General features: G+C 37.9%; 1 protein-coding gene across 1 annotated transcript in view; it reads right to left on the bottom strand.

Moving 5' to 3' along the window:
- The window catches only part of LOC136863507 (uncharacterized), a 366,127-nt gene that overhangs the window by 244,530 nt on the left and 106,901 nt on the right, over positions 1 to 14,696 (bottom strand). Inside the window, exon 5 of the mRNA XM_068225972.1 lies at positions 1,351 to 1,513. Coding sequence (XP_068082073.1) covers positions 1,351 to 1,513 — 163 coding nt within the window. The remainder of the gene's footprint in view (positions 1 to 1,350; positions 1,514 to 14,696) is intronic.

Below are 14,696 nucleotides of genomic sequence, written 5' to 3'. Positions count from 1 at the left end.
ATACATGTTGCAACTACTGCCATCTTTGGGGAAACAAAGCCAGGAAAATGAACCATCGATCCACAAGTGTACTGGTGGAATGAAGAAGTGCAAGTAGCTGTGAAGGATAAGAAGAAGGCGTTTAAAGAGTGGTTCCAGTTCCGAAGAAGAACCATTACAAGGCATAGAAATCAGCAACCAAACGAGCAGTACCAGCAGCAGCCAAGGCTGCTTACTACGACTATGCACAGTATATGCTGAATTAGACTTGGCTGAAGAAGAAAATAAAGTCTACCATTTGGCCCACGCTCATGATCAAGTAACAAAGGACAATGGATATGTCAAGTACATTAAGGAGACCCACCTACCATCCTTTGCCTCTGGAGTGACTATTTCCCCAAAATGAGTAATGAAGAATTTGACAATCCTCTTATCCAATCCCTGGACCTGTACTGCCAATTACCATCAAGGAGATCAAAGAAGCAACAAGCAATGGGAAGGCAACTGGCCCCGCATGGAAGATAATTAGCCACTAAGAAACCAAAGGTCCTTGCTGCCCTCTTCAACCAAATCATCTATGACTGAATGGCCCCAGCAGTTTATACAACTACCGTTACAGTGCCAATTTGGAAGGGCAAGGGTGAAATGACCGAATGCATGGATTATCGGCTGATATGGCTCATGTCATGATATGAAAATATCTGAATGGGTAATTGATGCCAGGCGCCATAAGATTGTCTCTATAACTCCGAACGAATGCAGTTTTGTCAGCGGGAGAGGAATGATAGATGCTATTCATGTTACTTTTGGAGAAGCACCATGAGGAGACCAAACCTATCCATTTGGAGTTCCTTGGTTTGAAGAAAGCCTTCTAATGTGTCCCACATGCACTCATTTGGCATGCTTTACGTTCTTGCAATATTCCCAAAGCTTATGCCCAGTGGATCCAGCTGCTATATCGCAACATTTCCAGCATGGTCTGATGTGAAGCAAGAGCATTGCCTCCCTGTGCCATCGATGTTGGAGTACATTAGAGGTCGACACAAGGACTGGGATAGTAACAGCCAAGGCCTTCATTAAGATACAGCCCCACCATAACCTGGAGTGAAAATAGGAAACCACAGAAAAAAGAGACATCTCCAGAAATACTGAGGTGGGGTTTATATTCACCATCTTAAAAATGAAAGCTTACAACTACACAACCTGTACCATACCACCAATTTACTCACTATTAAGAGATCTCCTCTACAATGTTCTAATATGAATTTGTTTGCTTAATTGCTTGCTTAAACTTTTCCAGTACCTACAAAACTTGGTTCCAAAATATACAAGCAAAATATACATTGCATTATCATTTAAAGACTGCATTACCTTCAGGGCTCGTATGCTGAACCATATCTCCGGCTTCTCCATGAATGTGAGGCTTACTTGGGTGATGTGAGGAAAAGGAGCTTCCATATCGAGTGAGAAGGTTAAATTTATTTGTCCACTGAAATTCAGCTTCTCCATAGCTAGGTCCAAGTCCATTCCTACGCTGGAAATATAATAATAATAATAATAATAATAATAATAATAATAATAATAATAATAATAATAATAATAATAATAATAATAATAATAATAATAATAATAATAACAACAACAACAACAACAACAACAATAATAATGTTGCCATTGACGCTTTCACGGCCTCTACTTATATACATGATAATGTATCAAATCAAATCAAAATCTCTTTATTTGCAAATGAGGTGTCTACCTCGGTGGCAAATGGTACACTAAAATACATTATTGTCAAGCACTAATATTAAATTAACAAGAGAAGAAAATTTTCCTATAATACAATATTATACAATTTAGGCTAACAATGTTTTCTATTAAACACACAGCTCATCCTTAATAAATTTATATTGTTTACAAAATTCTACTTATAATATCTCCTGTACTACTTACAAATATAGTCAACTGATATACAGTATGTGGAATTACTTCAAATCATACTATACAACTGGTATAAGATTAATATTTACATTGCATTTATTTATTTACTTTTTTTTTTTTTTATTTTTTTTTTTATACCTGTTCTGAATCCTAAGTAGCATAACGACCTGCTGCGTCTTAACCAGAGCCCCTTTTGCCACCACTTATCAGAGTTCCTGAAGGGACTTCACAGCTACCGTAGCGGTCCCAGGGCCCTCGAAGTCCCCACTGTACTTCACCCCTACAGGCAGTCCCCTACTTTGGCTGTCCAAACTCCTTAGACCAGGGGATGGAATTAATTTATTCACACACATTTTTAAAATTTTATTGTCAATAACCTGCACTGGTCGAATGCCCTCTAACACTTCATTTATTTTCTCTGTTGCTGTTTATTCTCTTCTTGAATATCTGGACAGATTTTGGAAAAGGATCAAACACTACCCCTGGTAAACTGTTCCACTCCTTCACACCCTTCCCAATGAATGAAAATTTACCCCAATCGCTTCTGCTATAATTCCTTCTAATTTTATATTTGTGGTCAGTCCTGCCTCTCACGGATATCTCCCCATGCTTCTTCTCCTGTATAGGCTCTATATAATCCTCTAAGTCTAGTTTTCTCCCTTCTCTTACTTAAAGTTTCCCACCCAAGTTCCTTTAACATTTCTGATACACTACTCTTTCTCCTGAAATCCCCTGTTACAAATCTTGCTGCTTTCCTCTGCACACTATCTATTTCTTTTATTAGGTATTCTTAGAGAGGATCCCAAACACTGTTTGCATATTCCAATAATGGACGAACCATACTCAAGTAACTTTTTTCTTTTAATTCCTTGTTGCATCCTTTAAGTAGCCTCATTATGACATGTAACGATCTGTATGCTTTCCCAACAATGTCATCAATATGACCCTTCCAGTGCAAATTACTTTCAAATCTCACACCTAAGTATTTGCACTTGCCATCTTTTGGGATAACTACCTCATCCAAAGTATATTCAAATTCAGTTTTAAAGCTCCTGTTTGTAAAAGTTGTAACAGTTGATTTGCCTCCATTAACCTTCATATTATTTTCTTCAACCCACTGTTGGATACTTTCAAGGTCACTTTGTAATTCTGAACAATCCTCAATGTTGTTTATTTCCCTATAAACAATTATGTCATCTGCATACAATCTTATTTTTGATGTTATATTGTTCCCTAAATCATTTGCGTATATTAAGAAAAGTAAATGGACCGATTATACTACCCTGTGCAATTCCCTTCCAAACTTTCTCTTCCTGAGATACATTATTTCCTACTTTGACTTTCTGAACCCTTGAATTTAGAAATGTTTTTATCCAACGTGTAACCCTTACGTCCAATCCTATTCCCTCCAATTTCTTTAATAATATTCCATGTTCCACTCTATCAAAGGCTTTGGAAAGATCTATGGCTATGCAATCTAACTGACCTCCTGAATCCAACTGATCTGATATGTCCTGCTGAAATCCCACCAGTTGTGCCTCACAAGAAAATTTCTTTCGAAATCCATACTGGCTCCTCATGAACCAATTTTTATCATCACATATCCCTCTGATGTACTTCGATATTACACTCTCCAGTATTTTACAAACTATGCTGGTCAGGCTGATTGGTCTGTAGTTCTCTGGTTTCCTTTTATCACCCTTTCCTTTATAAATTGGTATTATTATAGATTCCTTCCATTCCTTTGGTATTACACTATTATTTATGACATAGTCAAAGAGAAATTTTAAATAAGGCACTATGTACCACCCCATTGTCTTTAATACCTCCCCAGTAATTTGATCACTTCCTGCTGCTTTTCCTTGCTCAAACAGTTGGATTTCTCTGAAAATATCTTCGTTTGTGAATGAGAAGCTTCTTGTTTCCCTCTGTCTCTCTCCCTCTCTATCTTCTGTTTCGGTTTCCAACTCTTGACAATCATCTACTGAATCTCTAAATTCCCTACTAAATAGGTTTGCTTTCTCAGTATCTGTTAAATAGTGTTCACCCCTTTCTCCTATCATTGTAGGAATTTGGATTCCTTTTCCTTTTTGATTCCTGATATATGAATACAGCTTTTTCCATTTCCCTTTGTGGTCATTACCCTCTTGAAGTATGCCATTCATATAATTCTCTTTTGCTTCCTTTTTCACTCTATTCAGTTCCCACATTAGCTGTTTTCTAGTTTCTCTACTCTCCTTACCCTCTTTGATTTTCCTGTTTACTATTCTACATTTTCTTTTTAATTTTCTTATTTCCCTTGTATAATAAACAGGGTCTGAGGTCATTTTACCCTTCTTAACAGGTACAAATCTCTTCTCTCCTTCCCAAATGATTCCTTTAAATTTAGCCCAAAGTGTATCCACGTTACTCCCTTCACTTATCCAACAACTGAATTGTGATTTAAGGTAAGTCCCAAATTCATCAACTTTAGTTTTTCTGTACAATTTCTTGTCTTGTGTAACCCTCTTATTAAGCCTTTTTGGTACGAGTCCTACATCCATTATTACAGCCTTATGGTCTCCTATTCTTTCAATTACCTCAGTTTTATCAACAATTTCCCATGGTTTAACCAAGAATACATCTAGTAAGTTATTGAGACGAGTCGGTTCTTGTACTACTTGTGTAAATCCTCCCTCCCAAATTAACTTATTTGCCAGTTTCTGTTCATGGGCTTCACTTGCAGCTCCTTTCCATTCAACTTCAGGCAAATTTAGATCTCCCCCAATTATTACCATATCATTATTATTGTTTTTACGAGTATAATCTATTATTTTCTCAAATATTTCCATGTCTCTTTCCTCTCTTCCAGGCCTGTATGTTCCTATAATTCCCACCTCCTTCATATTATCACAAACTAATTTTATCCCTAATATTTCATCCCTTTCATCGGTAAACCATTCATGTGAACAGTAAGTTTCCTTCACCAGAATAAACACCCCCCTCCCTTTTTATCTCCTCGGTCTCTACGATAGACTGTGTACCCTTCTGGAAATACTTCTCTATTACCCACCCCTTCTTTCAACCACGATTCCTCTCCTATCACCACATCAGTCTCGTAAGATTCCATCAATGTACCGAATTTTAATTGTTTATTTACTACACTTTGACAGTTTACCAAGAGCAATCTCAGACCCCCTTCCTCCCTAAAACTTGACTGTTGCAATTGGGTAACTTGATAGTCCTTACTATCCTGAGTTTCTTTTTCTAGTTGACTGAGCCAGCTTGAAGTACAGCTGGCTCTTTCTACTAGTTTTCCTGGTCAGTATTATAACTCAAGGGAGTTGCCTGTTTTACAGTACATATCTTAAGATTAATAAAATCTAGAACAATATTTGCTATCTTTTGTTTACCTGAATTGTTTAGATGGAGGCCATGTTTTGTATAACAGTATCTCTCAAAACTGCTGCATTCAATAACCTGAGTATTCCGAAAATGTTTACAAATTTTAACAATATCTGTATTGACCTCGTCCACTTCAATGTTCACACATGAGTCTCTACTCAAATCATGCCTGTGGGGCACGTTCACTACAAAAACGTTAGTGTGGGTCAGCTTCCCTAGTGTATGTTTAAGTTGTGATCTTACATTCTTGGCGTCGTCGTGAGCTACGTCGTTCGTCCCACCAATGATGCTGATAGAAGCTCCTGGATATATTTCTCCGGTTGCTGCTATATTCTCGTCGTTAATCACTCCCGCAATTCCCCTTCCTTGGCTATCACCAAACACAGCTACCTTCGCTGATTTAGGCCTAACTGGGTCTTGCATCTGAATTCTAGGCCTAAATTTTAAACTCGGCACGGCAACAGCAGCGGATCGCGATGATTTGGTTTCACGAGCGCGATCACTTTCTTCCAGAATTAAATTATTTAGGGCAGAAAACCTATTTCTGATGTTTATTTCCGGAAATTCAGTTGTAGATTTCTTCTTAGCCGGCCATCCACGAACTACTTGACACCACGTGCTCGAGTTTGTTACTTGTACCGGTATATCACTCGAAGAATGGTCAGTCCCAAATTCTAGCAATCACAGTCTTTCTTTTAATTCTTGATTTTCAACTTTAAGAGTCTCATTGTCCTTTTTTAGAATGTTTATAATTTCTAATGCACTTTTATATTCCTCATCGACTGTTTTCGGTGCTTCGTCAACGCCGTCCCCAACAACAACATTCTGAACACACTGCTCACAAATCCAGTCAACACTTTCATTAGTTTTTACGTCTCTAGGGCAATTTCCGCACTTATAATGGCACCATCGATCACATGAATCACACAACATTCCATTTTTCACTAATCTTCGACATTTTCCGCACTTTTCGTCACATTTTACGGTTAATTTACTCGGAGAATAAAACACAATGTCGTCATTACCGGGTGCCATTTTGAAAAAAAACACTTCATCTATTTCTAAACCACCACAATTAGCAACATCCATCAATTAAATTCACTATGGAGATGGAGTCCGATGGATGCCTTCCTTTCTTGGATGTTAAAGTAAGAAAGAAACTGGATGGCTCCTTAGGACATACCATCTACCGTAAGCCTACCCACACAAATCGCTATCTTCATGCAGATTCTCACCACCATCCAGCACAAAAACAAGGCATTCTCACGACACTTGCCAAGAGGGCGAGACGAATTTGTGAGCCATCAAATATCCAGGTGGAGATGGACACACTCAAAGTCACGTTCAAGGGTAATGGTTACAGCGATTTGCAGATTCATAGAGCCCTACATCCCAGAGAAATGACCAAGCAAAGATCACAAAAGGAAGAAGTCAAGGGAACTGCCTACTTGCCTTACATTCACACCACCACAGATCGAATTGCCAAGGTCCTCCGCAAACACAATATAAAAACTGTGTTTGGCACCGCCAATAAAACTGCTCAGTCTGAGTAAAACCAAGGACAAATGGTCCCCACTTTTACATCCTGGGATATACTAAATTCCGTGTTATTGCGGTAAGGTATACATCAACCAAACATGCCGGTACATTGGTACCCGTATCAAGGAACATGAACGTAAATATTTGTCTCAACCAGCCAGACAAATCAGCAATAGCTGAACACGCTCTATCGTCGGGTCATGATGTCATGTTCCAAGATGCTAGAGCTCTTACCCACACTAGACACTACAGGTCCAGGATTATACAGGAAGCTGTGGAAATATGTAGAAATCCTAAAAATTTCAACAGGGACACTGGCTATCAATTAAGTAATACCTGGTTGCCAGCCATTAAGGATTTACATAAGTAGTTCCCTTCCCTGTCCCTTCGCCATTGTTATTTCGTCTCGGTGTTTTCCAAATTCGTACGTTCCTCATTGCCAGATGTTTCATTCCAGGCTTGTGTCAATATCATATGTTACGTACACATGTAATGGGACCCTCTTAGACTGATTCTGATGGTTCGGTCAGCTTCCGCTTTGAACGCTAGTGCTGTGCCACGTACAGGGAGCCATCTGGTGATGAATGAACGTACCATTTCCACTTCTATTACAACGTCTAAATTTCAAAAAGTCATTGTTTAAGAAGCCTTTCTCGTGGACAGTCGAGATTTTCTTCTGATGATGAAGAGCACAGTTCTCTGCGAAACATAAAGGATTTCACCTTGTTTTCTTGACATGGCACAAGCCCAACAGCCTATATAGTATCAATAATAATAATAATTATTATTATTATTATTATAATAACAATAATCAGCCAGAAATCTAGGGGACTACTACCACTTTTTCTAGATAGAGAATCTTAAGACTCCCTGTCAAAATGTGAGTGGTGATACATCTGTTTGAAGAAATTAGCAATTGCCTTAGATATGCTGTAATATACTGTACCCGTCTAAATGGTACTTATTTACTGGGTGAAGAAAATGTCACTTTCTCTGTTAATTTTTTTTTTTTTTTTTATCTGCTCCTGCAAAGATGAACAGCTGTACGCATGACCTTAACCATGAATAGAGCAAGGGAGACATCAGATAACCCAAGGCTATAATTTTGTTTCTTTCTTTACAAAGGTAATAATAATAATAATAATAATGTTATTTGCTTTACATCCCACCAACTACTTTTACGGTTTTCGGAGACGCCGAGGTGCCAGAATTTAGTCCCGCAGGAGTTCTTTTTCGTGCCAGTAAATCTACCGACACGAGGCTGAAGTATTTGAGCACCTTCAAATACCACCGGACTGAGCCAGGATCGAAACTGCCAAGTTGGGGTCAAAAACCCAGCGCCTCAACCGTCTGAGCCACTAAGCCCAGCTTTCTTTACAAAGAGCTCACTACAAGTTATGGGTGACTCACATGATAAGCTGAGTGCTGCACACAGTTTTTCAACTGGATCGTTCTCGAACACACTATCATGATGAGGAATGAACCAATAATACTCAAGATAGCGTATGACAACCAGTAAGAGTATGGCTAGCATGCATGCCTTCCCGTGATACTAGTTAATATAAGACATGCGCGAGATGAACACTTTCTCTTACCTCTCTTATATTTCTTTCTGATACTTTATTACATCGCTGGGAGAATATTCTACACGTGAACTACGATCTACAAGCGGTCAAGAGTAGTGGTTTCCAATACAGTCAGTGTGATATTACACTAAGGGAAAATGACTACCCGGAGCAACGAGACTTCGTGCAGCAATAACATTTCGTTCTTCAAGACGACAAACTTAAGAATTTCAATCCGCGATAGTGATGTGCAGTGATAATTTACTGCGATCTAACATTGGATTTATACAATCTAATTTGAGTATTATTCAAGAAGAAAAACAGTTGTGCTATAAACTGGTCAAATGCACATACTAATATGTTCATTTCAGCTATGGAAGGAATAAAACAAAAGGACATAGTCTTCTATTATTTATACCAGCGAGGGATCAGCATATTTCACTCCAAAGGATCAACTATTCTTCAGCTGAGGCCTCCTCCATGGAACATCACATCCACCAGAAACGCTTAAACAGGATACGCTGCCAGGACCATGAAGTGTATCAACTGGAGCCATAATGTAACTCATCTAGCACTAGGACAGACCCCATAAAGAGTTTCAGTAAATTATAGTGTGATCATCTTAGATTTGATATTTTCTATTATTTAGCAGTTTTAGAATAGAATTCTTTCACTCTTTAGGTGGAGGTAGATTAGAGTATCTCTGTATAGCTCTAATTTGAGGGAAGGATGAATGTAGCGATCATCCTATGATACAAATTCACATTAGACTGGCATATAAAAATAACTGACCTACTTGGCATTTAATTAATAAATGTAATTATTTTTAATTATCAATCAATCAATACTGATCTGCATTTAGGGCAGTCGCCCAGGTGGCAGATTCCCTATCTGTTGCTTTCCTAGCCTTTTCCTAAATGATTTCAGAGAAATTGGAAATTTATTGAACGTCTCCCTTGGTAAGTTATTCCAATCCCTAACTCCCCTTCCTATAAATGAATATTTGCCCCAGTTTGTCCTCTTGAATTCCAACTTCATCTTCATATTGTGATCTTTCCTACTTTTATAAACACCACTCAAAATTATTTGTCTACTAATGTCACTCCACGCCATCTCTCCGCTGACAGCTCGGAACATACCACTTAGTTGAGCAGCTCTTCTTCTTTCTCTCAATTCTTCCCAACCCAAACATTGCAACATTTTTGTAACGCTACTCTTTTGTCGGAAATCCCAGAACAAATCGGGCTGATTTTCTTTGGATTTTTTCCAGTTCTTGAATCAGGTGATCCTGGTGAGGGACCCATACACTGGAACCATACTCTAGTTGGGGTCTTACCAGAGACTTATATGCCCTCTCCTTTACATCCTTACTACAACCCCTAAACACCCTCATAACAATGTGCAGAGATCTGTACCCTTTATTTACAATCCCATTTATGTGATTACCCCAATGAAGATCTTTCCTTATATTTACACCTAGATACTTACAATGATCCCCAAAAGGAACCTTCACCCCATCAATGCAATAATTAAAACTGAGAGGACTTTTCCTATTTGTGAATCTCACAACCTGACTTTTAACCCCGTTTATCAACATACCATGCCTGCTGTCCATCTCACAACATTTTCGAGGTCACGTTGAAGTTGCTCACAATCTTGTAACTTATTTATCACTCTATAGAGAATAATATCATCCGCAAAAAGCCTTACCTCCGATTCCACTCCTTTACTCATATCATTTATATATATAAGAAAACATAAAGGTCAGATAATACTGCCTTGAGGAATTCCCCTCTTAATTATTACAGGGTCAGATAAAGCTTCACCTACTCTAATTATCTGAGATCTATTTTCTAGAAATATAGCAACCCATTCAGTCACTCTTTTGTCTAGTCCAAATGCACTTATTTTTGCCAGCAGTCTCCCATGATCCACCCTATCAAATGCTTTAGACAGGTCAATTGCAATACAGTCCATTTGACCTCCAGAATCCAAGATATCTGCTATATCTTGCTGGAATCCTACAAGTTGAGCTTCAGTGGAATAACCTTTCCTAAAACCGAACTGCCTTCTATCAAACCAATTATTAATTTTACAAACATGTCTAATATAATCAGAAAGAATAATCAGAGTAATTAGAGTAATTAGATTGCAATGAAGGATATGATCTCTCTCTCTCTCTCTCTCTCTGCTGGTTGCTTTACGTCGCACCGACACAGATAGGTCTTATGGCGACGATGGGACAGGAAAGGGCTAGGAGTGAGAAGGAAGCGGCCGTGACCTTAATTTACGAGTGACATTGATAACATTCTTCATGAAGAATTTCCATGTGTTAATTAACTTAATCATCATCTGAAGTTTGACATTTAGGGAGTAAAAAATAATGTATTAAAAATAAAACTGCAAGTTTTATGAGATGATATGGGAACCTTGCCTATAAATAATGTTGTCGAGCAAATAAAAAGAATTTATTTCTTGGTGAAAAAATATTGCTATAAGAGCAAAACAGCGCTAAATTCATAAATGGTATGGCAGAGTACATTTTATGAATTAGGAGCTAATTAAAGTGTAGAATGATATGTGAGCATGTGTTGCCATTGCGAGCAAATGTTGATTAAATAGAGTAATAATCATTCTGTAGGATGTTCAACATTGATAAATAATAAAGGTAGATTAATCCCTATGAAAAGGAAAGAGAATGATAGTGATGATTAAATCCCAGTGTCGTAATGATACAAAATATGAAGGCTACTTCTACCAAGTGATATTTATGGATTCAGTCACAAGATGCACAAGTCAAGGATAAATAATTTAGAGAAGTACGCAAAATGTATGGTCATAAATAAAATAATTGCCATCATGAAAGTGTAATAATCAAGATAAAAAATCAGAGAAATTAGCAAGCACATAAATACATTGTTAATAGACATTTATTTAAATGTGTGTGTTTGTGTGTGCTGATTTTCATATATCTGATGTCATATACACCATGTGAACTATAGTTTGGGACATCGTGAACTTCAAATGTTCTGCCAAGGTGGACGTCTCAGATCTGTGTCGAACATACAAATTTCTGTGAAATAAAATATAATTCTGTATTCTGATGATAATTTGCACAATGCTACAGTGATGGATTCTTAATAGAGTAAACTATAGTAAAACAGAAGATCACTGAAGATCATATTATAGTCTTGTGAAAAAATAAAAAAGGCCAAGGAAAATTATAAAACCAGATGTGTTGGAGTTAAGAAAGAAATTGTTATCAAAAACTAAGAAATAATTAGGAAGCCTCAGTAATTTAAAATGAAAGTACAATGCGAATAACATTGACTTTAACAAGCCTGAATAAATTTAAGGTTGATAATAATTGAGCAGAAAAAATTCAGTGCATTGAGAAATAAAACCAAATCCAGATATATCTGTGTGAATAATGTGAATAATAATCATTTATTCTAAACAGAAAGATGAGTTCCAAAATGACGATTATTAAAATTCATGAAATATATAAAGGAATATAAATATATATTAAGGAAGTAATTGACAATCATTATTAATAAACATAGTATTAAAAGTTTTAATTTAAGGTCCAGCGGGAGAACATTTTTATGACGCTTCAAAGGGTAAATGGATGCATGTACTTTTCTGCACACATTAGTTATATCCTCATTCCAGGTCAGTCTCATTTAAGGTGACCCCAAGGTTTGTAACAATCTTGGAGTATGGCACTTCGGTATCATCAATGGTAATTGGAGGAGGATTGTGATTACTATTTAGAGCACATAGTAATTTTTTGTGTCCAATTATTATGCTTTGGATCTTTCGTGGGTTGATGAGTAAGGCATTGTTTCTGGCATACGTTGTGAGTCGTCGTAGGTCTGTATTCATATGCTGGATCGCTTCGCATATACTATCTACACTGGTATGGTAATATACCTGTAGGTCATCAGCATACAGATGGTATTTACAGTGGACAAGTGGGGATGAAATATCATTGATATACAGGCTGAATAATAAAGGTCCCATCACAGATCCTTGAGGCAAGCCAGATAATCTTATAGCCCATTTGGACATAACATCGTTTACTGAGACACACTGACGACGATTTGTGAGGTAGGATATAAAGAAGTTGAGCGCATTCTGGTCGACTTCAAGGGAGCGCAATTTTGAAAGGAGTAGTTGTATGTTGACTGTATCGAATGCACTGCTAAAATCAAGGAGCGTGAGTAACGTCACCTGTCGTTTATCCATAGCAAGCCTGATATCATCTGTTACCTGAAGAAGTGCTGTCGTCGTACTGTGGCCCTTCCTGAAGCCAGATTGCAACGGGTCTAGTAGTGGATGATTTGTGAGATATTCAGTTAGTTGCTCGTGAATTAGTCGTTCAAGGGCTTTCGCAAGCGGAGGGAGTGTTGATACAGGGCGGTAGTCTGATGGATAATTTGATGTGATGTTCTTTAATACTGGAATCACTAGAGCATCCTTCCAAATGTCTGGAAAAGTTCCTGAATTTATACAGTAATCGAAGATATGAGTAATGATCGGTAATACTGCGCCGATGACATTTTTTATGAAGCCTACTGGAATATGATCTGCTCCTTTTGCTTGAGATTTAATGGAATTTAAGACTCGTTTTACTTCGTTTATACTGACAGTTCGCAATGAGAATGTTGGTTCACTATTCAAGTAATTGCCATCTTCATGTGACGGGATTCCGGATTGGGGTCGAGTTTCTTTGATTTGTTTACCAGTGAAATGAGAGTTGAGTGTGTCCAGCGATATTGTTGGAATATGAGGTTCTTTAATTTTTCCAATTCCTATTGAACGTAACTGATTCCACGCATTAACTGTATTGAGATTTTTGGTTTGATTTCTGATATATTTCAATTTACTGTTTCTAATTAATTGTTTTGTTTTGTTCTGTAGACGACAGTATTGTTCGAAATCCATTTGCTCTTTTGTTGCTTTGTACCGGCGAAACAAAGCATCACGGCGGGCCATTGTTGCTTTTATCTCATTGTTTAACCACGGAGCAGGAGAGCGAGAAACTCTTGCTTGCAGAACGGGAGCATGCTTGTCATAGAGTCCTAACAATAAGGAGTTAAATCGATGTACTTTCAAGTTCACATCGTACAATTCTCGTATATCGTCCCAAGGCAAATTATATGCGTCATATTGTAGTAGAGTCAAGTCTATATTTTTCATGTCTGTATAGTTTACATACTTAGCTTTACACTTCGGCACCCGCAGTGAGTAGCACAGATAGATAAGACCGTGTGTAGAGATACCAGGGACAGAGATTTGTCCGTGCTTGACAGCCTTATGGGGATTATTTGTCACTAAGTAGTCAATTAGAGTGTGGGTTGAGCCGTTGCGTGTGTGTACGCGATAAGTTGCGTCTAATGGTAAGATGGTCATGTCCACTGAAATGAACAGTCTGCTAATTTGGTCCGAGTCACTAGTCTGGGTCAGGAGATTTATGTTAAAATCACCAAGGATTATGGTATGTTCATAACCTGGTATAAGTTTCAGTAGATCCGCTTCAAGTGCGTCTATATTACTTACCTTGGATGGCTTATATACTACTACTATTAACACTTTCTGGTGGTTGACAATCGCCTCAAGGAACATATATTCAGTATGGGGGGTGTCATTGGGAGAAGATTTACAGATTATTTTGCTCTTAATGTCGTCTCTACAGTACACTGAAACACCGCCGCCTCATTTACTTGCGCGGTCATTCCTGTATAAAGTTTACCCATCAATTTTTACAAGCGCGGAACTGATACTGTTAGTCAACGACTTTCACTCAGACCAATTAAATGCATACTTGTATCAGTAATTATAGAACGAACTTCGTCAAAGTGACTTAAAAGTGATAAACAGTTAATGTGGCAATATTACAGGGTTCTAGGAAACTGCGACAAGGCACGTTTCAATAGGTTTCCTGTGGGCTCGGGTTGGGGTAGGGGAGCTACTGGTGATTGTGAAAGAGGGTTGTCATTGTCTTGGAATACGTCCGGGTCAATGCCATGCAGGAATTCCTCATCTGCTACAAGCACAGGCTCATTAGTCTTAGCCATTATCATGCATTGCTCGTCTAGGACATTTAAAACAGCCTACCGTAAATTCCTCCGGGGAACATACAGTTGACTCGAATGAATGTAAGAGTGAATGACGTGTGAATGAAACCAAAAATTATGTACTAGTTTAAGTTCTTAGGCTATCCCATTTACGTTCTTACTACTCTCATTTAAGGCTATAGACTGTTCGTAGAAATAGAATACATAG

Source organism: Anabrus simplex, chromosome 2 (assembly GCF_040414725.1).
Source record: "Anabrus simplex isolate iqAnaSimp1 chromosome 2, ASM4041472v1, whole genome shotgun sequence".
NCBI classification, from domain to species: domain Eukaryota; kingdom Metazoa; phylum Arthropoda; class Insecta; order Orthoptera; family Tettigoniidae; genus Anabrus; species Anabrus simplex.
This window is presented reverse-complemented; position numbering and strand designations above follow the sequence as displayed.